The sequence below is a fragment of the Dromaius novaehollandiae genome, chromosome 4 (genome assembly GCF_036370855.1).
Source record: "Dromaius novaehollandiae isolate bDroNov1 chromosome 4, bDroNov1.hap1, whole genome shotgun sequence".
Classification (NCBI taxonomy): Eukaryota; Metazoa; Chordata; class Aves; order Casuariiformes; family Dromaiidae; genus Dromaius; species Dromaius novaehollandiae.
Window position 1 is genome coordinate 48,420,952 of NC_088101.1, and position 26,461 is coordinate 48,447,412.

Sequence of the window (26,461 nt, forward strand, 5' to 3'; positions counted from 1 at the left end):
AGGAGGTCAGGCACTGTTTTGTGCATTGCCACTCCGCTCCAGAAGTTGTGGAAAGAACTCTCCATCTTCTTGATGAAGTTATCATTTCTTACCAGCAAAGCATGCAGGGGACTCTGGGTTCTCTGAAGGAATATTTTATGGAGATCTGGGATAGAAAAGTAACAGTGTCCTACCTTCAGCCTCCCCAAATAGCTCTGTCCTTTTGTGGCTTGAAATAAGGTTGTAGCTCCTGGCATCATGATACTTCATGATACTTCTGTGATCTATGATACATGAGAGTCCTATGGAAGATTCAGTCAGTACTTGCCATCTCTACCATGCAGCCAAAATGCATAAGTCATGAGGCTGTGAAAGGAGAGGAAATAAGAGGCACCTTGACTTGAAGCCGCTTAGTGTGTTTGTGTAGTATCCATGCTATGGATGTGGCCCTAAGTCTGACAAATAGCAATAGGGTTATTTTTGAAACCAGAATTGGGCCTAAGTTATCCTCTCTTACTCTTCTACAATTCTAGTTATATCATGAGAGTCATCCCAGAGAAACAGGAAAGAATTCAATTCATCCTTCATAGCTAACTGATTTTTTTTTTGTAAACCACACTAAATATTCATAGAACTAGGATCACGAGTGCTGTATGAGGAGAGTCTGTTCATAGCTTTCTTATCACTCTGTAAATCACACTAATCTTTGCATCTTTGATTGTTCTCCACAAGTCAGATATGATTTTCATTATGTGATTTCAGAATGGAGTTAATTACAAGTTCTTGTTGCATAAACACTTTTTATTTTGATTCTGCTGCCTTCAAAACCATGTAGATGCAGCCATGGAGTCTGGCTAGCTGGCTTAGGATTCAAGTTAACTACTCAAGCCTAATTACCTTCTATGATTTTACTTGTATAGACAAAAGGACTGGAAATGCATCAACATATTGTTCTTCTGCCTGTTTTCCTTTCTGAATCCACTGATCTCACAAGAGAAGCACAGCAGGAGTCTGACTTATTTCCACAGTCTACAGAGTGGTAAACCTGCTAAATTCCTTTTTGTCAGTCTAGATAGATAATCCTAGGGACATCGTTTTAATGCAGCTAAATGCATGGCACAATATGCACAAACAAAAATACGGAGTCCTGTTCCATAGGTTTTCACCCTCAGAATCTCAAAAAAGTTTGGGGGATAGAGGAGGGAAGAAAGATGTAAAATAGAAGGAATATTTTTCCAATGTTTCAGGATGTTGCATAAATATAATCTTGCCATCTCTAAGAATTTTTTTCCTCTTTTTTTACTATCTGAAATATTATAGCATCATTTAAACTATCAAAATTAGACATATAGGAATCTAAGTCTCAAGAAGCCTCTCCCAGCCACTGAATTCCATAGAAATATTCCTGCTTACTTCAGGCAGAGCAAGATTGGATTGCAGCAGAATTAAGGGTGGTAAGATGGCAGTTATTTCTAGGGATGTTCAAGTTCAAATGTTCAATTTCGGTTTAGATTCTGTTGCTTATTGTAAACAGAATTTATTTTAATAACTAATTAAGTCACAGGCACACAACAATTAAACCCTGGAAAGGACTCATAGTCTGCTTAACTCTTTGTGTTCAGAATGTTTGCTTAAAATCTGAAGCAAATTGAAAATGTATAAAATGTTTATTTCAAAAGTAGTGATTCAATTACCTTTGGAAAAGTAATAACTAAAGTTCCAGCTACAATAAGATATATGACAACAGCCTTTAATTAGAGGTAGGTCAGCCTGATCCAGTTGCCTTGGGCATTTTTCCATTGACTTCAGACCCATAGAACAGGACTATTGGGAACTACCCAGGCAGGCTTGACAGCAAATTCTTGTTCAAACCAGGTTTACAGAAACTCAGTCACTAAAACTGGATCAAGGATATTAAGTTCTGAATATTGCAACATCAGAACAAACTCTGTCATTCACTGGTCTGACACTATTGTCTAGACAATTTGGAAAACTGATGATACCTGTTTTTCATGAGAGGCTTTTATAAGTTAAGATAGGATGGGATGCATAGTTTGTAACATTTGTAGGATTTTAATATTATTATATGCAGTGAAACTGTTAGGGTTAGAAAACTTTATTAATATTCAGAGAGTAAGAGTAAGCCAAATAATCTGTGACAAAACAACAAGCCTTCTTTTCTTCTCAAAAAACTGTGACAGGCTTCAAATTATAACATATTAGCCTTTTCTCCTCTAGTGGGTTAAGTGCTAGGTAATAAGTCAATCTACTTTATGCTATGCCACTTTTTAATGTTTTTTTTTAATAGAGGCTAGCAGTAAGCCTAGTAGCATCTTCCTCAAGAAGTGCTTATTTAAAAATCTTCAAGATCATATTTGTTTGAAGAGTAAGTGGAAAACTTTGGACACAATTATTTTACCTTTTACATGTAATTCTGTAAAAATGCTATGTGGGTGGAAAATTCTATTGGAAATGTGTCCTTTTGCAATAGTGCACTTACAGGCACCTGAAGTATCAAATGAATGTCCTTTGGGAAAAAATAAAAATAAGGAAACCATTTACAGCCCTTCAGTAAGGGTGGTGTCTTGCAATAAAAGTTCCAAAGTTTGTCTTATTCCTGCGACAAGCTCCTTTTGCTCTAGAACATCTGGGTGGGCGCATCCAAGGTACCAACACAGGTGAGGAAGCTGCAGATAAAGCTTTGGAGGAGAATTCCTCAGTATCAATTTTCCTGTGGCTGAGTAAGTTTTCCCAGTGCCTTTCATGAAAGTTAGATCATGCTTTGATAAGACAGTTTGACATAAAAATCAGTGACTGTGTAACATTTTACCCTGTTCTGTTTAATATGAGTATTTAAAAATAGCTTGTGAGTTTGTACACTCAGTTCATTTTTGTGGACTCAGATACCTCTACTCTTTCTGGACTTGCAAATCTGTGAGGCATAAGTAAATTGCTACTGAAGCATATAAAATCTTGTAGGGACAAACAGACATCAAGTTGGACTTGCATGCTTACTAATGAATGACATTTTTGGAGGCTTAAATTTGACCCTGGATTAGAAGACTGTTACATATGCAAAAAAAACCCATACACCCTTTCTATCATACTGGAAAAATATTTTTGTTTTGGATGGTTCTGCACATGCCAGAAGACTCATAGAGAATATGTTGCTATGGTTGCTACAAGAAAAATATTCTGTTTGAATTTTAAAATGGTTAAATAACCTTGTAAAAATTCATAAATCAGTAAATATTGGCTGTGCCTTGAAATTACTCTGTAGCCATCTTTTAAGCTTTACAAAGTGTGATATGGTTGTATGAGAGCAAGCAGAAGTTCAGCAGAGATAATAAGAGTGGGCAGGAATAGACAGTGTGTAGGAATTTGTGTGTTTACAAGGATTTCTGGACAATCTCTTGACATCCCAAAGGAGCTGTGCACCTCCAGAGAAACAAGGGGAGGAATAAATACATATCATGAGGTCTGATATGATTTTAGATGTAAGCTTTATCCCTGGAAACTCTGTAGTGTGAAGAAGGTGCTTGTTAGTGGAAGACTTTCAGGCACCTTGGAAATGCTAATATTAAAAACAGAGTTTGAGCTTTTCCCAGGATTAGATGCTGAAGTAAGGAGAGGGATGAGGAGGAGATCTGAACACCTAAATATTCGTGTAGCTTTTATCCTGAGTGATTGCTCAGGGTCTCAGAGAAGAGGATAGATTTTGCATCTTAACCAGGGGCCACACTTTCCCTTATGGGGAGAGCCAGAGTGAGAGCACAAGCATGCGTGTCATAGATGAAAGTAATGTATTAGGAATTTGTCTGAAAGACAGCGTAACTGTACCACCAGCTGAGCAGCTCTGTGAAATGTTGATGCTAATCTGAGGGGGGGAAAATAACTAGAAGGGGAGCAGGGAGAGGAAACTAGTTCAATACACAGCTCTATGTCAGAAGGTAGTGCAGGAATGTACAGACTCTCGAATCAAAGAAGTAATCCCAAGATGTCATTAAGAAATAAGAGTTAATAAAAAGGTATCAATAAGCGTAGGGCAGTACATGAGGGGCTGTCAGAAGGGAGTGATCTGATGCCATCAGGACCTTATCTGAACATTAAATTTCCTCTGCCACAGTAGCCCTGCTGGGACTTGACACACTGCTGTCTTGCACTGCAGCTGCTGGGTGAAATCTTTCAAGAAGGTCTCATCCTGCTAGATGGTCAGATTTGCTATGAAGTGCAAAGTTAGTGGGGAAAAAAGATAGAAGGGGAGGGAGAGGATAGACCTGTTACCCCTTTTCAGTTCCCTCACCTAGCATCTGCTTTGCTTCTGCCTCAAAACTTCACAAAGTAAGTTACTTGGCTTTAAGTAAGACAGATTAGTGAAAAGGGGCTACAGCACCTTTTGAAAGTGTTAATGGAATAGTCTATGGGTAAAATTTCTCAGTTATGACCATTTTGTCCATGCAATTCATAAATGGAATACTTCTGCAATGTTGTTACTTTCTCAAAACTATGTGGTAATACAAAATTGTTTATATATTACTTCTAACCACCTTTGTGTACAACTGAAAGGTTTTCGTCTTGAACTGAGATATACTTCTTGTTTTTTTTACTGAGCTTTTATTGACAATGCATTTAAATGTGAAGAAGTTGGCTGTTATATCAAAAGAATTCAGTTGAGTCGTCATTCAGGAAAGCAAGCCTGGGGAAAGAATATAGTAAACACAATATTCATTGTTTTATTAAGTTGTAACAACTGTTATGAACCTTAAATATATAATTCTTTACCATTTGGCAAGTAATTTATTAACTAGTATTAGATTCAAAGTTAGTAGTCTTCATCATGGTCTTATTTAACTGGCATCTAAATCAAGAAGAAAGGTATCTGTTGTACTCTTATGAGCAATTAGGGGTAAACAATAAATGGATGTTAATGGTAGACTACATCTTCATAAGATCATTTCAGATCAAAGTTCAGGGTACTCATACTGCTGTTTCCATATTTGTTCGATGAATACATTAAAGGGTAAAGTCTGTGAGGAGAGGGAGAGGGTGGTGACACAACAAGCTATCACAAAGTAAACTGAGTTACAGGTTTACATCATTTGCCAATGTTGAAGTATGCATGCTTACCTCAGCTTAGATATGAGATATGGAATAATATATTCCTCAGTGAAAGCTATATATGCTTCCTCTTTGCATTTATTATAGCTTAACTACATACACGTTTGGAATAGCAGTGGAATTTCCCATAGTGACTTTAGGAGCAGAGTCTCCTTTTCTGTTTAAGAAAGTCGTATCTGCAGCAATAAGTAGTTGACAATCAGCTGATCCTTTAAAAAAGTAAACGATTGATTTCTGTTTTAAAATGCAATTTTTATTTAATAAAATATCCAGATACACAAACCTTTACATTTTCATATGTGTTTTTAGTCATAATTCTCTGGATTTTGGGCTTAATAATTTAAGAACTCGGCTAATTTTGTTTCTAAGATGACTGCGTCACTTTGAAGTGTTTGCATCACTTTCAAAAATGAAATGTTATTTGTAGCATGAATGGTACTTACCCTTTATAAATTTCCATCTTCTATAATGAATGTCAGTGCTTGCAGTTTATACATGAAAAATTCATTTTGCTGAAGTTTATCTCCTCAAATAAAATGCAAATATCTGCAACATCCTCCAATTCATATGAGAGGGAGCCATCTTGTGGTTCAATTTACAGTTTCTTGAGAAATGAAGGTGGTATTGGTATAATAAAGCAAGGAATTGCAGGGGGGGAGGGGCATAAAATCCCCGTTTCAAATATAATACCATTAAGCATAGTATGTAAGAATTTCCAATATTCTGCTTGTTAAATAAGTTCAACCTAATTCTAATACCATATAGACTTATTCTGTAGTAATATACCTACATGGGGTTTACTCCTACTTCATGCAAGGGCAAGCAGGTTTAAGTATCATATGCTTTTAAAAACAATTGTTTGAATGTCCATACCTACCAAGCATGCCTAATGAGAATGGCTCTGTATAGAGCTAAATATATATGTATAAGTAATATGCTGGTTTTCAGAACAAGTCAGGTATATTATTTGGCTTGTTAAGAAGTTATATAAACATGTTATAAAAACATTGACAAAAATTTTAGTGTAAATTATAGATTTTTGTTTATTAAAGGTTTGGAAGTATCTTATTCAAATTTTGAAAGTCTTTGATTTATTTCCAGGTCAAACTTTTTTCTCTGTTTCTAGTTTTGCCACTTTGGTGGATTGTCTTCCGGGATTTCAAATTCACAAGGTCGTGCCCATTCAGGGAAAGTGATACCTAGCAAACATAATTCTCACCCCTGCTCTTGTACAGAGGGTGGGGTATGAGAAATAAAATCCACTGCATGGACAAAATGGAATTAAATGTTTATTTCATTTCTAACATGATTAGGTAGCTATATACAAACAATATCGTCTTTTTCACCGAATGGCTGAGGTTAGAAGGAACTTCTGGAGATCATCTAGTCCAACTCATGTTCATGTTTGTACATTAATAATTTTATTATTTGATATAATATCTGTATTTTTCCAGAATGTTGTGTTGAAAGGGCTGCATAGTTTATGCAGCACAGTCACGTATTGATCCCTTTAAGATCTGTTATTGCTTCCTTCTGTGACTCTGGGATCACATTGCCTGGCAATTACCTTCTTGTTTAGTTGCTTGCTGCACACCTCACATGGGTGCCCTTGCAGTTCTCGTGCTCTGGGAACCGCGCACCTTAGCGTGAGAACATTGCTATTGTAGTAGTTTTATACTATCGTTGCTTGTGAATATATATATGAACAAGGTCAAAGGCAGCAGGTTTTATTTGCTCTTGGGAAGAAAAGATGGTAAAGACCTGATAGAGCAACAACCGTCATAAATAGGGGTTTGATCCTGCGGTTCTGTGGGCTGTGTGAGGGCTCGGTCAGCAGCTCTGCTGGGGCTCTGCTCACATTTGGCTGTTCGTCTAAGTCATTGCCATTTCATAAGGCTCCATCCCATATGTTGTTGAATTGAATTATTAGTAGCTGATAATGGAAATACTTCTTTTGAGAAAATGCCACAGTTCTTGTTTTTGTATCCCATTAACTTGAAAGGCAAGTGGAAAGGGGTGGCCTGGTACCATTTTTTGTTATAGGCAGGGGGTTGCAAGCCATCTGCCCTGAGAATCTGAGCATGCTGCTAGGAAATCCAGAGGCCTGAGTGGTGTCGGTGATACGTGGCTGTTTCTGAGATGACCCATTGTGGATGCTCTTTGAGCACATTAACACTGAGGTAATCAAATTAGCAGCACTGGGGCTGTTCTCAGAGGAGTTCTTATGTGTTACTTCACTTGAGCTTTGTTGAAGCCATTTTTCTATCAATGAATATTCAGGGGGACAGATCTATAAAGCTTCCATAAGGCTGTTTTTCTCCAAATGATTTTTTTTTTGCCTTTCTGATAATAAGGCCAACAGGACTATTTTGGAGTGGATGTACTTTAAACAGACACTTATCTGGATTACCTGAACTTTCAAAATGGGATTTTTTTCATAACAGGAGCCAGTCTTCTGCCTAGAAACACCCTCTGTGTGTGGCCTCTTTCTGTCCGCTAACTGTAAAAGAGGCCTTGGGAAATCAGACTTCTCCTTGAGAGCCTACCCTTCTCCAGCAGTCTCCCCTAAAACAGCTCTTTGTATATTTTCATTAATTCAGTTAAAGTATTTTGAAGCTTATTCTGAATAATAAAGCAATTTAAAGCACTCAGTTCCTTCTCTTTCAAGTTTTCAATCCTGTAATATTTAAACACTAATATACCTTAATTATTCATGAGGGTTTCATTCTTTCTTCCAACGGGAGTGATAGTCCCTCCTTTGACTTTAAACGCATTGCATAAAATGTCATAAAAACAGTTGCATAGTTTCTGAAAAAAGTTAACTTTATTTTTTTTTGAACAAAATATCTAGAGTTACATGACTGACACCATAAACTGCACATACTTTAACACTTCTGTCTGCAGAGAATGTCAGTTTAAGCGCAATATTATACTGTAATACAAGAAAAAGGAATTTAATCAAATCCATGCATAACACATTTATAGAATTTTACTAAAAAGGACTTTGAGATGAAATTGCCATTGTATGTTGTCTAGAAGGAATCTGCAGGAGAATATGTTTAAAAATCACAGACAAGTTATTACTACACTATCATTTTTTGTTCTTGCTGTAGCCTTTAAAAAGCTGGGATCACTAACACACAAGCTACTGTACTTTATGTTAAAACTTTATGTCAAAAGCTTATGGCACAATTTCTTTTTATACAGTTCACAATTACACATTCATGGAACATCAGTAGTTACTTTAGTCCATTTCATCCATTAACATCACTCTGTCAGACATTAAAATACAAACAGAAGAAATGTTTCTTGCATATTTCACAAAGATGAAAGTGAAGAAGTGCAGTAATGTTCAAGAATGTCAAGAATACAGGATGAGCCAACATTTTTCTGGCATTTAACCCACTGCTTCTAGCAATCTAACATGCTCCCACAAGCCTTCTGAACTGATAATATTTCAGTAACTACTGTAGGTGACATGTGTTGCCTGAAGGCACCTTTTCCATAACCACTGCAAAATAGCATGCCCATTTTATTATTAACAAGTAGCTGAGTTCATGATTTAGATTGTTAGTGGTCTCAAAAAGAAAAAAAAGCCATGATGATCTCATATTGTTCTCATTTAAATAACCATATGGTTGTATAGTAGGATGTGGACAGAATTATTTTACTACCTTACAGGGGTCCTGTAGGAATTATTAGCGCACTCGGCAGTTTCACAGTATAAGGCCAAATCCTGCTCTGTTGGATGAATTCAGTCCAATAATAGCTCAAATGAGAGCAGAAGTTGCACACAAAGTATATCTTTCACCTTTTACAACCAACCATCTCAATTTGGGCTGGATACCGTAAAAATAAATTCATTTCCATCTAATATAAAATTATTGCTAAAAAGAATAAATTTTAATTTTGTAAAGGTTAAGGAAGACTTTTAATCTTTCCTACTCTTATAAAGTGTTTACACAATTCATCTTCACTCTATTTTTATCTACATTACCAACCTACAGTTCTGTAATTGGTTATAGTGCAAAGTAGAAGCATTTCCTTATTCCTCAAATGTAAAGTGCACATCTGAATTGCCTAAACATAAGTCTTTCTAGTGATTAAACAGAATCATATCTCACACTTCAGAAAGGATTCCTTACAAAGCAGCCTATAAAAAAGCTTATGGAACAAGCTCTAATAAAGAGAGTTCAAAGAAAACCAATATGTGTTTTTGAACTAAAAACCTGAAATTCCATGTTGTTCCTGTATTCCACTAGCCTGCTTAAATCGTAATGAGCGTCTCCAGTCAAAACTTGAAAATAGAATGGGGGGATAGTAAGGAGTTCACTTTATTTCAAAATGAAAGTTAATTATAAATAGTAAAATGCTTTTCCACTTCCTTCCTGTCTCCCTCAAGTCTCTTCTAATTTATTAACATTGTAGGGGAAGAAAACCAACTCTCTGACTTGGCAACATGTTTTTTAGTATTTGGGTATGGTTTTAAAAACAAAATGCATTTTATTATGCAGAATTTAAGTAGGAGTTTGGTGCTCCAGTTTCTAGAGGATGCCTGCGGGGTAGCTGAGTCAGTTTAGCTACTGTACCTATGAAGTATCTTCCTTATCCTCTCTCAGTGACTGAAAATTTTTGGCCTTGCAGGGGGGTGATATGGTTTGGACCACATATCCATCTTTAGTGCAGGAAGAAGAGAGTCGTGTGAAAGGCTCTAGGCACTGCTTTGGGCTTTCTCTTTCCATATGGCCCCTGTGCTGTGCACAGCCCCAGCTCTCCCTCCTGTCCCCATGCCCCACTCCTTTTTCCATTCAGAAAGCAGGTGATATGGAGAGGAAGTCAGTTCTGCTTTTTCCCAGCCGGAAACTGCTGTCCCAAGGGAACGCACGCTTCGCAGCGGCAGTCTTGAGTAAGGCAGTGCCCCCTGCGCATGCTGTTTCCACCTGAGCTGGCGTGTCAGCGGCAGGGGTACTGGCGGCCGGGCAGGGGTCATAAGAAACCCTCATGCTTCTGGCTTTCTCCTGTGTGGTAGCTGTGCCAGCATTTTGGCAGCTGTGCCACTTGGAGTAATCCACCAGATCCTAGAGTCTTTGCCTCTGATTTTGGTGCATCGCATGGCTCTTCAATGTTTTTATTTTTTGAAGCTAAAGGGCTAACCTATGGCAACCATGAACACACGACCTGAATAGCACAGAGCCTGCACCTATGGTGAATAATTACCGAGGTCCAGGCTGCAATGGCTGTTGCCTGTCACACCGGGGTTGTGTGTACAAGAAGCTTCCCTGTGCGGCTTTGCTGGGGACCTGTGCTCCAGCAAAGCCACACAGGACAGCCGAGTCCTACTCCAGTCTAGTGAATGGAACCTGTTTTAGATGTAGGTGAAGTCCGAACAGGTAGCATCTGCCTCAAGCATCATTTCTTTGATTGCTCCGTTTCTGCTTCCACATTGCTCCTTGTGCAGGACTGTAGCAGAGATGCTGCTGTGTGACAGATGCTGCGGAGTACCTCTGCTTGCAACTTCCTGATCTAATTCCCTGCTGCTTCACTTTACAGTTACAGAAGAATCAGCTCCCGCACTAATCTTCATAGCTGATGACAACAACTGTTGATTCTAGCTTTGCGTAGAGGGCAGGCATGCCTGCTGGCATTTTGGGGCTTTTCCCATAGTCAGTTAGTGGACAGCTGGTATTTGTGCCTGGAGGTCTTTTGTAATCTTAACTGACATTTATCTTTTTCTTTGCCATGTGACTTTGCACAAGGTTGCTTGGGACTGTAAAGGTTTCTGTTAAATTAGCAAATATTATGGTTACAGTAAAAGATAAAGAAACATCAGTTCAAGAGAGATCTTCATTCCATTGTATCAAAATAAAAAACCTTTAGTTCCTTCAGGGCAGCAGGGTGACATGCCAGATGTTCCATTTGAAATTATCATCATGGAACCATTCCTGCTTTTTCCCTCTTATTTGAGATATTTTTATTCTTAATAGAGCTACTTAATACATACAAAAATGTTCTAACTGTAGACTTTTCATAATGTTTTAAATATATTTAATCCTCTTAATCAAAATGCCCTGTTAGAGGACTGAATGTTGTAAGTAACAGGTAGGATGTGCTCACCCTCCCAACATGATGGTCTATAGGTAACAATCCATTAGGGATGTTAGAAAAGAATTATAATGTAGTTTTATGCTTTTTATTGTGTATATATATATATATCACATACCGTAATTTTTTCCTTAGATTAGCATACCGTCTTCCCCCTCACTGAGTTAATAGATTCATACGTGAATGAAGGATCTTGTCCTTCTTGTTCGACAACTCTACATTTCTCCTGACTTTGCCAGAACTGTAATCCAGTCTCTCTTTCATCACTTTCAAGGCTTCCATCTCATTTCTCCATCTGAGAACACAGATCTTTTCTCGCTTAAGTAGTGAAGAAAGAAATTAGGGCTAAGTTTATTTAGCTTGTATTACTTGGATTTATTAATATTTTCCAAACAAGGTAATATTAGACCATTGAATGATTGGGAAAGAAGCAGTGTGAGCCAGGCGGTCAAGTACTTTGAAGTGTTGTAGAATAACTCAGAGTTATGTATCTAGCTAGCATTTTTTAGGTACTGATTCCTTCAATGAAGAATTCCTTACTGAGAGAAGCCAGCTATTTTAAATGGTAAGAAGAGAGATAAGTTTGAAAGTTCATGTAATGTTTTATGGTTGCCTCTTGATTATGGATCCAGTACTTAAAATAGTCCTTTAACTAAATACTGTTGACTTCACTGAAAGTAAAAATAAGTTAACATCCCTTTTTATAAAATACAGTTCATGACAAGTTTGAGGGAGACAAATACAACCCAACCAAAAGGTCAGGCATTAGTTCGTAGTACCCCTTCCCACAGATCAGCACAGGCATTCTTTAGTGATCAGAATTTTTTGGAACATGTATATAAAGAAATTAATTAAAAATAATTGTTTGAAATGAATTGCTTTCATAAAATAAATGAAGCAAAACTGTAAAATAATACTGCTTTAAAAGAAGGGAGGATTGTACAGCTTCTTTCTGAGACAGTTCAACAAAATCAGAGAACTGCTTTTTTAAAATCTCTCTAACTAATCCTTGGAGGAAAACAACAAGCCCAACCAAACCCAAGGTTGCTATGTTATAATCCTCAGTGCAGGGTAACATTGCTTCTGTTACTTCATATGCAACATGCCTTTGGCAGTGCACTAGATGTTTGCCTCCAGCTGTATTTTGCTTTTGTATATGCATTCTGAGCAATAACAAACCAAAAATTTAAAACATGGTCAAAATAAAAACATTTTGCAATGAGAAACAGCCTCAGCTACTGGACTCAAAGTATTGAATACTTCTCAATGTCAGCTTTCCGTATCTTAGCATGTTTTTATTTTTCAATAGAGAAGAGTACCAAGAGTGTTTACACACTATGCAATAAATATGATCTATTGTGTTATAATGCAAAAAAGCAACTAATACGACTTATGTAATTCTAAATGGAGAAAATCTCTCTTAACAGTTTCAATCCCTATTGATTACTGTGAAGTATAATTAAAATGAAAGATCTGGATTTTTTTCATGTTTTAGAACTGCATGTTTTTTCAAAATTGTGAAGTACTACTTAAGCAGCATCTAAGTCATGTCCATAAACTTCAAAGAATGAGAAAGAAAACTTCATATACCTATATATCAAACTTTCTGTGATTTACATAACGTATAGGAGATATATGTACATAAACACAGCTATACTCATCCTCCTAATATTTCAGCAGAGCTGATGACTCTTTGCTTTTAACTTTGTTACAGGGTTTCTTTTGCACTGAATTAAAAATGGAGTATTGCAAAATTTTAGTGCAGCTTGTCCATCTCCAAAGCTGTATGAATTGTTATCAATTGGGAAAAAAAGTCAAAAAATATAAAAAAGATTTAAAAGCTTTTAAGTTTGAATTTATCAAAGTGTAACTGTCTGTAATTAAAAGAAAAAAAAACCTTTATAGGAAACAGTATGTGACAAATTTTAATATATTTTCCAAATGATATTCAGACTATTGGGCAGCAGTAGCTTGTGCTGTCTCTGAGATTATTTCAATGCACATTTTCCAGTGGAACTGTAATATGGAGTACTTTGAATAAATAATATAACTTAAATGCATCATATGTGCTCATTGCAAAACCACAGATACTGTTCTTAAGACAAGAAGAAGTCCTTAAATTTCAAAATTTAAATCAGTAATTTGTCATTATCTTGTAAAATTGAAATAAGGGTTACAAATGCTAATGTATTCTCTAATACTATGGGATTTACCTAGGGTGTTCTGGACCCATTTTATAATTAAAAAATACACCAGAATTAAAAAATTTTTGAGGAACATCAAAGAGTACTGTACAATTATATCACTATGTAACAGTATGTATAAACACTTGGCAGTAAAGCTTCAGTAGAGAGTGATTGACTATGAAAAAGTTGATAATATTTAGTTTGATGTAGAAACTGCAATAGCAGACGTATCTTCTCTGGGTGTCATTCTTCCATTCCACTGTGACTTGGTAACGCAAGTCTTGCAGGCTCCTTTTTGTTTTTCCCCTCGATGCCTTTAGCTCTCCTGATGACTCCTGTGCATATTTCTAGCAGCCTCCTGTTGAACATGCCAGCCAGAACTGTGTGCGCTAAAAGCCTTAATCTCGTTATTGGTGAATGTCCTCATGCCTAATGATTTTGTAAATTACCCAGTAAAAAATGTTGAAAATCAGAAAGGCTAATGGGAAACAAGCTCTGGAAATTGTGTCTATCTTCTTGGCCCGGTCAATAAATACCTTTCTCATCTCATCGGGGCTTTTTGGTGCAGCTTGAACGGGGTTGTTTGGCCCCTTTTGTGTCACTCCGTCTTTTGCTTGCAGACATGGCCCCATGCCATATGCTGTAAAACTAAACCGACTTTCTCTTACATCATCATCCTGTTGCAAAAGGGAAAAAAAAGCAAGTTTTTTTTTATTTACAGAAATCTTACCAGCTGCTAAGTACCAAGTACCTTTACCTCAGTGACTTCTTGACTCTGCAGTTTAACTTGTTGAAATTCTGGCCCTATCAATGTCTCTGCCAAAACTATTGCAGCCACTTCAACAAGCCCAGTTTTATCTACTTGTTTATAGAATCTGTAATCTATTTAGAGAAAAAAAGAAACCTTAGTAACATAGTAGCAGTCAGGAACACAACTACTGATTGGTTTTCTTTTTCCCCATTTACAGCAGATGTCTGCAGTCTTCAACTGGGCAAATTTCACACGGGTCTTTTGGAGAATAGCCATTAACTTTATGCGTCACTAAACAAAATGGTTTCCTGGCCCTGAGACATAACCATCAGGCAAATAGTAGTGATGGTCACATTTAGTAAACATGCGTTGATGAGAGAGGCAGAATTCTCACTAATATAATTAATCATTTGTATGCCTTATTTCTACTCTTCCCTGTGCATGCCACAGATAGAGAATAGTATGTAAAGTGTCTTAGTTTAAAATAAAGTGAATGAAAGCTAAAGGCCAGATTTTCCTTCTGACTTGTTCTGTCAGTCCAGGGGAAAACTGGCAAAGACATTCTGAATTCAGGGAGCTACAAGAGAAAATTGAATCTGGTTTTAAATCACACTGCACAGAAACAAAAATAGATAGTCTGAAGATGTACATAGTCTCCAAGGATGGGTTTCAAGAATGTGGCTTCCATCAGGAGATGCATTTTATACCTCTCTCCGCCTGGTTAGAGATATTCTCAAGTAGTAAAGGAGGTAGAAATGCAGATGGATAAATAATACATAGACTGAGAAGACAGGTCCAGATTAGATTTGAATATATCCCAGAGTATTCCTGCACTATCTATGCTACCCAAGCATAGTGCTATGATTTTGAGGGCATTCACATTTTTTTGGCTATTTTTAAATTCAAGATTTCCTTTTTTCCATGTCTAATTTAACCCAGTTTCTTTAGGATTATAGGCTTTTATTAAGTATGACAAAGTATTATGTATATGTTATTTCTTAACTATTTTGGAAAATCATTTTCATAAATACTAAAAAGTTAGAAGTAAGCAGCAGTCAATTTTAATTTTATATGAGAAATTTTGATATTTTAAAGTTCTTCCTAGAGTGAATTAAAAATCAAAGTTAAAAAAAATTACCAGTTACTGTTTAAATACAAACTTTCAAATTTTTCATTTTGACAATACCAGTGTCATTCAGAAAATTTGAAAGTGCTCTGGAATGGACAATTAATTTTAAACATCCTTAAAATTTTGATTAAGTGACAGTTACTAGAAAAAACATTTTAATTTTCTTTTGTTTTTTAAAAAAATAAAAAAAATCATTATCAATATTGGTTGACCCAGTTATCTACAGGAAAATGGAATTAGCTGGATTAGCATCCAGCCCTGCTGTAGTTGTTACCCAGCTGATGTGGTTTTTCAGATATGTAAATTGAATAAACTTCTAGACTGAAACCACTATACTTCAAACCTATATCAGAATACTTCTATAAAACCGAAAGTAAAGAAAAATTAACATGAAAGCAAAAGAGGAAGAAAAAGCACTGACTTACTTAAATGTGGAGATGAATAACAGAAATACAAAATGATAGAGTGATTTTCTGATGACGTGATAAAACAAAGGACTAATTACTACAGTACTGTGCCTCTCCTGTCAGAAAAAAAAAAGGGAAATATCTTTATAACAGAAGTTACAAATCCGTAGGCTACGAGGATTACTCTAGAGTTGACGTTTAAACTCCTTGATATGGGCAAAGATCTGTGCTTCATGGTTTAAATCTTTTCACACTTCTCCAGAAAATAGTGCTTATAATGTCACTGGCTCAGGATGCTTATATAATAATTGCGCTGAATAACAGCTCTCAGTTGGACGTGTTTTCAGGGTGAGGCACTATACTTTGGCTTTACTGGCCCTGTGCTGTGCTTGCCTGAATTGTGATCCCCTAGGAGGGCTTTAAAGCTCAGCTCTCTGCTTGTTTTTGCCTTGCAGACATCCTGAATGCAGTCAGTCAGCAGGCTGCTCAGAAATCCTGTGCTGCTGAGGCAGTGATGTGAAAGTCCTTCTCAGGGTCTATCTTTTCTGCCCTGTGTCTGTCGGATGCCGTGGGGCAGGTGGGATGGTTGGCGCCTGCCAAGTCTGGCCAAAGTGTTGGGGCTAATGGCCCTGCAGAGAAGGGCACTGCCGGGAGCATGGTAGCATGCCAGGTACCCCCCTGCCTCTTTGCTGCGGTACCAGCTGGAGCATCCAAGAGGTAGTTCTGCGAGTTTTCCAGCAGATCAGTAATGCAGAAAAATCATTAAGTTGGCCTCAGGTTTGTATCTGCACAGCAGGTGAGATGCAGCTACTAGTGCTAATGAAATTAACTTTTCAGTGCTTTTTCAAAGCCGTTTGTGTGAAGTGACAGTGATACCCCATTTGTTTTCCTAAAATGACTTGGCTGGAGTCCTCCTTTTTGGCTAGAAATATGTCTGAAAATACAGGTGTCTGAGTCCACAGCTGTTGAGATTATCTGATGGAAGGACGCAGTGTGTCCTGACACAGAGTCTGCCCAGCTCAATGTCTTCCTCAAAAAGTCCGTTGCATTCGGGATGAAAACTTTCTTTTAAGAAGTTATAAGGACGGGTTTTTTTTTTCTTTCGCACATATCTTTAGTGCGTGATCACTGAGAAAAAGCAAATGAATGACATCATATATATTATTGATAAAGCTTTAGTGAAGTTTTAATGTGACTGTGGTTTTCACACATACTGCATAGCAGCTAGCAGTTTGAATACTATCCAGTGTACAGCTGCATTTAAATATTTTATTACTTCTATTAAAATTATAATAAAAATATTAATACTTAGATAACAAATTTTATTTAGAAAGTTAGAATTTTTTGGTGGCTTGAAGGAAATAATTTCACCTGGTTTATTTTTCTTATCTTTTCTTATTGTTCTATAAAATATTCAGCCATAGAATAAGAGAAAGATTTCAGTTTCTATGGGCTTATGACTATGCGTTTTCTGTACATATAGTTAGTAATTAATTTCTCTTGAGAAATAATATGCATAATTACTGAAAATATCTCTTGTAGCCTTTTGACTGTAGGTTGTTGAGGATATATTTGAAGCGTTAGCTTTGGTTGTTTGAATACTTTTTTTTACTGCTAATTTTTGAGAAGAAAAGCATTATTGAATTGTTTTGCACTACAAACAGCTTAGTTTTAAATATTTATCTGGTACCAGCTGATTGCTCCTAGAACTGATGTCAGTGTTCCTTTGAAGTTGCAGGAAGAATAATTTTAATTTTATGTTTTAATCCAGATTTTAAAAGATCAATATAGATTGCAAAATTAACAAGACAGGTACCTTTATTAACATTTCACGTCATCACATACAGGTAGTAATGAAGGTTTATGGAGTCCACATGGGAAGACATTAGTTCAGACAAAAGGACAGGGCCTCTGTTAATGACTGGGTATCACATTATGACAAATGGGACATCTTCTACATAGTTTACCCTTAAATTTGTACTGTAGATTTGAGGCAAAGTCCCGTCTATACGTCCTGCACATCTCAAGCCATTGCTATGCTGCAATGATTCATTCATTTCATTTCCATCAAGAACTCCCTCAAAATACTTTCATCAAAACGGATGGGTTGACCAAAAAGAAAACAAAAGAAAAGACGTGTGATTACCATTAAATCAATCTAGTTCACATGTCTATTTTCCTCACTAAAGATGCCTTGATCTTTAGATTTTTGAAAATAGAATTATAAGATTGACTATTCCTGAAAAGTAAATATTTTATACTAAAAGGTAATGTAGAATCAGTGTTTTTCAGTATATGTATCCAATTAATGTTTGTTTCTTGTACAGTGAAAATGCATCCAAGAAAAACAACGTCCACAAATATGTTTCAGTATGCCTGTATGACTCGTACCATTTTTTATTTTTCAAGCACCTAAGAGAGTGTAACTTTAAATAAGTAATTAATATTTATTCATTTTGAAAGAATATTTCCAGCATATCAGTAAGAGAGTGTTTGTGAAATTGATGAGTTCTTTGGCCAGATTTCTTTCCCAAACAAAGCAAAGATTACTGGATCGTATAATGAGTGACTACCAAATGCAGTTGCAGATTGGGAACTGAAACTTCCCTGTTCTCAGGATTTATTATGCTAGTTGTGCAACTGTAAGGAAACCAGACATTTTCTGAAATATCTCCTATACCTGTTGTGATGCTTGTTGGAAAACAGCAATGAATAGTTTGCATGTTATGTTGCAATAATTTTTATTTATTACTGTATGTATAGCACAATCCTAGACTCCCTCAGATCAATTACAAATTTTTGTTAATTCTGTGGGCATTGGATTCAACCTCTAAAGCGAAATTTGCCTTTAAATTATTTGGAATCCTTCAGTGAGTTACAAGTATACAAACAGTAGCCAGAAGGTGCAGTTGTGCCTAGGAAAGACCATTGCTGCTGCTGTTAGTGCCATCCAGGAAGGGAGACTGCAAACATGCTAAAGTGTTATCAGAAGGAGGCAGTGGTTGAGAGGGGAAAGAGCGTGAAGAAAATAGCAATGATGGATGAGCTTTAGATGTGAGAATACCTTGATATCGTTCTGTAGATAATTACTTTTTGTAGAACTGTATACTTTTTCTCAACTGTTCTCGTTTTGTTTATCATACTCACTCAGAGAAGATTTTTTTTTCTAGTTTGATAATATATATATTTTTAAGAGAGAGATTTCAGTTCTCCTGTACTTTTACTCAGCAATGAGAAGGAATAACCCTTAGTTTTGATTAAATGTGCAGAAGACACCAGGCTGGGGAAGACTGAAAATGTATTTGAGGATATGTTTAGTATTAAAATTGAATTTGACAATTTGGACAAATACTCTGCAAAAACAGGATGATAGTCAAAAGGTGCAAAAACAAGGTACTAAGGCAGGAGTGATTGATTTCACAAACATGAGATGAAAAGCAAATGGCTCTGCAGTAGTTCTGGGAAAGTACCTGGGAATTAAGGAAGGTCACAGTCTTGATACGGGTCAACACTATGCTGTTGTTAAAAAGGCAAACAACAAACTGGTTTGGATAAACAAGTGTATAACTTGTATGACATGTGATGCTTCTGCTGCTCTCAACTGTTACTGTTTAGGCTTCATGTTGGAAACACCACAATTCTGGGGAAACTATATGGACTTATTAGGGGAATTTCCAGGGGAGAAGAATGAGAATGAACAAAAGTGTAGGAATCATGCCCTGTAAGAAATATTGAACAAACTGGGAATATTAGTTTAAAGAAAAGAAGAGTGAATGGAAGAGAAATAAGTAAAAGGTGGTTTCAGAAGGAATGGAGTGGTGTGTTCTCTGTGTTCCTTCTAGATAGGCCATGAGAAGCCAAAAAAGACATGAGTAAAAACCTCTCTAATTACAAGAGTAGTAAACCATTAGAACAGACTGCAGGGGAGGTTCTGGGATTTTTATGGCCAGGATGGATTAGGTATAGTTGATACTGACTTAGGGCAGGAATGTGGATTCAGTGACCTCTTAAGGGCCTTCCAGCACTGAAATTCAACCATCTGACTGTTGCTAGGGTTAGCTGGTAAAGGTGAAATATTTCTAGCAACAAGCATGTCTTTTCAACTACAGGAAAAAAAAAAGATTATGGAAATCCTTCAGCTGTCCCATCACAATAAAAAAATATCATAACAATATACATACAAGTTCTATTCTGTCAACATATATCTGAAATAAAACATTTCCAACAGTTTTAAACCATCTATTTTGGGGCTTCTGTAATACAGTTGAATCACTAGGAATTTTGTTGTACCTGTACAGATTAAAAAGTTTGTATCCATCAGTGCAAATTCATTCTAATATGGCGTGGATTTTTTAATCTGGTTAAATAAATAATCATCCTAGTAAAATGTCCCAAGATGATAAGCATATAGGATGAAAAAGTCTACTAAGTTATTGTAACGACTTTACTTTTCTAATCTATGTGGACATAAATACTGAATAGAATGGCATTTTTCACTTTGGAAAGGAAGGGGATTTAATGTTAAAGGAAGCCCCTGAAAGTTATTTTAAACCCAGTCTTTGTATCTAACTTCTTTTCTTGCCTTTTGCTTTTGTGGTCAAATCAGTTTATATGCTATCATTTCAGAAGTCAAATAAAATTTAATTCCTGAGAATTGTTGGCTAGTCACAGTATTCCAGTGTGAATTCATACTGAAATATTCACGCTATAATCAGGGCCTATTTATGGATCACAAAAACAAACTAAACTTTATAATCATGAGCGATAGTAGCTGACTGAAAAAGACAAAAGAGGAAGGCAACATAAATATCTTGATTTACCATTCTAGGTTTTCATGTTAGAAATTGTGGTGAGCAAATAATATTTGTGGTAAGGAAGGCTAGTTATTAACTGCTTGCTTTGATCTGCAAGACATCAATTATTATTTGTATACCAGAGGGTTTAGGATATGATCCAAATTTTTTGAAGAGATAAAATTTCTATACTGCAATGTTTCTGGTATATTTGCTGGGCAAGCAATGGTTTAATAAAACATTGAGAAAAAAGAAGCAATTAGCTGAGGTGTCTCTGGAGCCTGAGAGGGCAGATTCGCCAAGGTTACCTCTGGTCAGGAGCTCCATCTCTACACAGAACTGGAGTCGGTCAAAAACCCTTCAGTTAAATTTGTTTTGCCAGAAAAATGTCTATTTGTCAAAATCATAACCTTGCAGAGGATCCAACCATTTTTAGGTAAACTTATGCTGAGAAAACTGTCTCATGATGAAACTTAGAGACAGGGAGGAAAAAACACATAGTCACAAAATATTCAATACCTGGGTTGTAGGAAATACACATGGGTTGTAGGAAATACACCTGGGTTGTAGGAATTCAATACCTGGGTTGTAGGAAACTGATGTCCAAGGCTCTTGCTATGCCATGCCGTGGAGTGAGTGCCTTAGCTACAAGGCTATTTGCTATTGTGGGGTGAATTGGTCTCCTACTTTTCTACAAAGTGTTTGGAAAAATAAATGTTTTCAAAAAATTGGTTCCATCTTAATGCAGAATTGATTGTTCAGGGAGAAGGGAAAGAGAAAACAAAATGGAAAATTTAGTAAGATGGAAGAGTAATTTTTGAGCCACTTCTTAAATTTTTTCTTTTTGTAGTCTACTCTTTTGGAGTTAGTATAGCCCATAGCGACTAGAATTTTCTGCTCTTGGCTTAGAAGAACCTACTGTCCTTTCTGTGTGCAAGATGCAAACAACTTCTGGAGATGTAACAAAAAAAAAAAAAAAAAAAAAGATGACTCAGACAAAAAGTAGGAAAAGGAACAAGTTATCTTGTGTTTTTGTCATTGCTGAAAATAAACACATCTGCTCCAAGTAAATCTTTCAGAATCCCAATAAAAAAGTGAAAGTAAAAAAGGTAAAATTGACAGATCAGCTCTCTGTAAAAGTAGCTAGTGTTTTTGCTTGTCTCATTGTGTGCCTTGAGAATATGAAAGCAAGTAATTAAATTCTGTTATTAATTCCATAGATTTCAAGGCAAAGAACAAGAAAAATCTAGGCTCCACTTAGTAAAAAGAAAATTTGGGAGTACAATATAGAGTGTTTTCAGGCAGTAAGGAAATATTATAATGGTGGAATACTTGATTAGCTAACCAACAAGTGGTATTGTGATGCTATACCTGCTATATATCTGTTAGCTATATATCTATTAGTATTATCATGAAAATCATTGAAATATATGTCTTCATCCTTCAGTATCTAGGGGGAATATTTGATGCTTTACCATAGACCTTGGAGTCTGTAAGTCCAATCCTTTAATTTTACTTGAGTCTAGCAGGCAACCTACCATGAAGTTAGAAGACTGTCAAAGGAAGTATGAAATTAGAATAAGGACTGCTAATTCACACCATGATGTCATGATGCGATGATTGCATACTCTTTTAAACAGGCTTCTCTTAAAAGTGCTTTGTATGTTGTGGGTCCTTCCTCAAATACCTCTAAGGTTAAATGTGATTGACTGTGATTGTTGAAGAAGTATATTTAGCAAGTCTGAAATTGCTAAAAGAGGGCTGGAAATATATTTTGCTTCTGAAGAAGAAAAGCAATAGTACTTGCCAGGCTCTGACCCTGTGGTTATAATAATCAGGCTGTATTCAAGCTGATGTCAAAAGACATCACTTGAGTTGAATAAAGTGAATTTGCCTGAGATCCAGAAATCACTATAGTACATGGTGGAAAAAAAGGACAGACTAAAATGTATCACTCAACATAGCTGTTTATATTTGATACATGAGGCCTTGGTTTCAGCACACCTGCCCCCAGCCCGGTGATCCGTCTCTGCCTGGCCCGTTCCCATGTTCCAGACCTTTGAGCAGCTTTCCAAGAGCTGCCACATTTCAGAAATAAACACCCTGTTACAAAAATGCTGCCTTCCTCCTGCATGTCTCGGAAAGCGTGTTTTCTGCTGCTGCCAGCTAAAAGGACAAAGAGCATATTTTTCACAGGGACAGATGCTGAAAGTAGGTATATATGGAGTCTGGACCATCCTCTAAGCTGTGGTAGGTGAGTGTCTCTGAGCAAGGCTAGGACTTAACGCACAGCAACAGACAAATGTATGAAAATATAATTTTCACATGACTGCATAGCCTGCTCTCCCTTGTTCACGCAGAGTCTTGCTAGCAGAAACTGCTAGATCAGCTTTACAGCGTTTTATATTTTAACTATCTTGTAAGTAAAAGGGAACAAGCTGTTAATTAACTTTTTTTGTGATACAAGCAGTAAAGTGAGGTAAGCCTTCAGGAACAGAAGACGGCTGTACTGAGTCACGTGTCACTCCTTGCTACAGTCATACTTTGATCCATAGCAATGTTCTAGCTAGTGACTGAAAGTCAGTGCAGGGTTCTGCGTGACAGGAGTTGTGGGTACCTATTCAATAAATAGGTTGGAGAAATATTTTCTCTTGGAAAAATCTGAAGTAGGAATCATGCATAAAAACTTTACTCAATGCTTGATTTAGCTGACTTCAGAATTTAAATCTGTAGCCTCAATTGCTTGACTTTATACAACATTAGCAGTGACTTACTTTACAAGTAGTCTAGATAGTTTCAGCTATAAAATAAATATTAATAACCATTGTTCCATTAAAGTTTCTTACTAATTGTATGAACAGTTTACACTAATATTAATTAACAAGACAGAAGGAAAAAACACTCCTCAGTTAGCCTTTTAAAGTAAAATGTTTGTTCTTCCACCAATAAAGTAATTGAAAAAGTGATTTTTATATTATAAATATTTACATGAAACACAGCTGTTAAGGCTTTGAACTGAACTCTAGAAGCAAGTTAAGAAATATTATTTGTTGAATCTCAATGCAGTACAAAATGCTTCATGTACCAGTAACATTCATCCTCTGAAGAATAATCTGACCCTTCTAACAGAGTGAAATTCATGCCTGTGCAGATGGCTCCCACATGGCCCATGCCTCGTTTAAATCCCTCTTAATCCCTCTTTTGAGAATTCAAGTTGGATTTATGCAGTGCATAGTCCTTGTAGTGGCCCTCTGCCTAGAGTGGATTTCATTCTGTGCTGCCATTTTATTTATACAGCCACTTTAAGCAGCACTGTGTTTACCAAGTAAAGTCTATATTATGACATATATCAATTCCTTTGACTCTGTTTCAGAGTTGTTAATACTGCTAGTTTTACCTTGTTCTTCTTCCTCTTCCGGCGGAATCGCAAAAGTTCTTTATGCTGCCTTGACACAAAGTTTACAGCTGCATATTCCAGAAGTGCAGAGAATACAAAGAGCAGACACACAGCCATCCAGATGTCAATTGCTTTGACATATGACACCTATGGAGAAAACAGAGCAGAAGACTGAAAATGTTAAAAACACAGATGTGAAGTTTAGTATTGCATAATGTTAGGAGGAAGTGCATTAATATCTCCAGATCCCAAGACTGTGTTGATCAAACAGAACTTAACATGAAAGTTAGCTAAGTAATAAGAGGGCCAACAATGCAATCTGTGTACCTTAAATTTTATTTTTTTAAACAGTCTTTCACAAATTTAGTTTATTCTTTACTTCATTTGTTTCTTAAGAATGTACTGTAGGTCATAAACCAAATAATCCACAAGAAACACATGGTGTTTTTCCATTTCTCCCAATATAATATGTAAATGATACTAAGGAATTAGAGAATAGCTTCTAGTGGGATCAGTGGGAATTCTCCTGTTGTAAAGAGTCTGATTTAAAGTTCCTGGCAGAGAAATTAGCTTGAAGAAGGAAAGTAGATGGAGAACTCTATGTTCATTCTGTGCTAGTATAGGCATGGCAAATCAAAGATATGGGTTCAAACTAGTCCTGTAATTTTGACACAGTAGAAGTACAGAAAACCAGTTACAGAATAGAGGAACTCACTGCAGTCCTTCATTATGGTGAAGCTAAAGTGCAGGACATAATCTGGACTGGGAAGGTAGGGCTTGTTCCCTCTCAGTGTGCAAGAGCTGTATTCTTTACAAGATAAAGCACATCTATGTGCAACAGCTTTATCATTTAACTGAACATAGCTAGCATCAGGCCTTAAAAATATGACAGAAACATCTCTAGCTGGCTTTGGTAACTCGTTGGTACATGCTTGCTTTTCTGAGTTTTTATAGTGTTCCGTTTTCTCATCTGATGAGATGATTTGGATGTTACAGGGTCAATATGCTTGAAGTGCAAAGCAGATTCACCTGTCAGAGGTATCTGTTTTACTTGGAAAAAATGCTACTCAGCCAACCTAAAAATACAGTATTAAAACTAATACAGAAATGGAACTCAAGTATTTTTATTATATACATTTTATTTCCATTAAGTGCAATAGTACATGAAGATGGTAAAGGATTAGCCCTTAAAATACAAAAGAAAATGTTCAAAGCAATGACAGGTCAGGAGACTCAAAAAGTAAATCACAGAAATATATTTTAAACTATTTACATTGTGTAGTGAACCATTCTTTATACACTTGCTTGGCTGTATTTAGCTTCACTTTTTTTCTTTTAAAAATGTTGATAAAGCAAAAGTCTCCTTTACTTCTTGTGGTGCTAAGAATGGGTAACTTTCCAGGCTTCCCCTTGAGAGGGAGATTATCTCATTAAACAGAGATGTTTGTTCACTCTGACTGGTATACTACGTTCTCAACCATGACAGATGACATGGTTCAGCATTATATAATGGCCCAGTCTGACCATTTCCACAACTGTGATATCTATTTGTTGATCTGAAAAATGTATTTTTTACATGTCTTAGGATTATACCTGTTTTTCTTCTTTCACTCTTATCAAGCGGGTGTGCTGTACTGTGAGCAAGTAAAACTGAGGGAATAGTCAAAACAAAGAATAGATGCAGCAGTTTCTCCATTAGAACAGCTGGCTGGATGCAAACAGCTGTGGATAGTTAACTTTGTTTTGAGAATCAAGGGGAGGAATTGACTACATTTGTAATTTAGACATTAATTACTGTGGATAAATTCATAATGTAGGCAGTTTCTGGGCAAGCAAGATGACCGAGAGCAGGTCGGAATCTATGACCTTTAGAAATTCAGTCATCGTGTTTGCTAGCATATCATCAGATACTGGGGTTTGGAAAAGGATAAGCCAGTCAAAGGCTAACAAGCGGCATTTATGTAGTACTGAATAACTTACAGCTTTCATCCCTTGCTGAGTTTTATGGAATAGTAGGTGATATGAACCTGGCTAAATAGTTGAGTCAGGAGAGAAGTAGTGTGTATTTGACTGGTAGCTTAAAAAAACCCTAAATATTTCGAAGCAATTTATCTCCTTTCCTTCAAAAAATACTTACGTGCTAATAGTCAGAGCAGCTATTGAGAGGATGGCTAGAAGTGTTTTTGTCAAATAGTGTTATCACGTTGTACTAGCGCAGTGCCAACAGAGGAAATTCTGCCTACCTTTGGAAGTGACGCTCGTGAACCTGAGCTTTGTGTTGTCATGGTCAGCACAGTTGTTATGCCTAAAGCCACTCTGGCTGGAGCTGCATCCATATTGATCCAAAATGACACCCAGGACAGAATGACGATCAAGAGACTTGGTATGTACATCTGGATGAGATAGTAACCCATTTGCCTCTCAAGGTGAAATCGGACTTCAATACATGTAAACTTTCCTTGTTATAACAAAGAAGAAAATTTAATAGATTTAAGATTTAATAGAAATAGCATGTTCGTTACTGTCAACATCTAGTGCACACTCTAAAGAATTTATACAATGTCAGATATATTTTTCTCTAATGAATGATGAATATTTT

General features: G+C 36.5%; 1 protein-coding gene and 1 long non-coding RNA gene across 2 annotated transcripts in view; one reads left to right on the forward strand and one right to left on the reverse strand.

Moving 5' to 3' along the window:
• LOC135328239 (uncharacterized) overlaps positions 1–26,461 on the forward strand; it is a 92,395-nt gene that overhangs the window by 16,238 nt on the left and 49,696 nt on the right. The window lies entirely within an intron of this gene.
• GLRA3 (glycine receptor alpha 3) overlaps positions 10,011–26,461 on the reverse strand; it is a 103,053-nt gene continuing 86,602 nt past the window's right edge. The window contains exons 7-10 of the mRNA XM_026105157.2: positions 26,106–26,320; positions 23,863–24,009; positions 17,640–17,759; positions 10,011–14,062 (exon numbers count right to left, since the gene is read on the reverse strand). Coding sequence (XP_025960942.1) covers positions 13,793–14,062; positions 17,640–17,759; positions 23,863–24,009; positions 26,106–26,320 — 752 coding nt within the window. The 3' untranslated portion in view covers positions 10,011–13,792. The remainder of the gene's footprint in view (positions 14,063–17,639; positions 17,760–23,862; positions 24,010–26,105; positions 26,321–26,461) is intronic.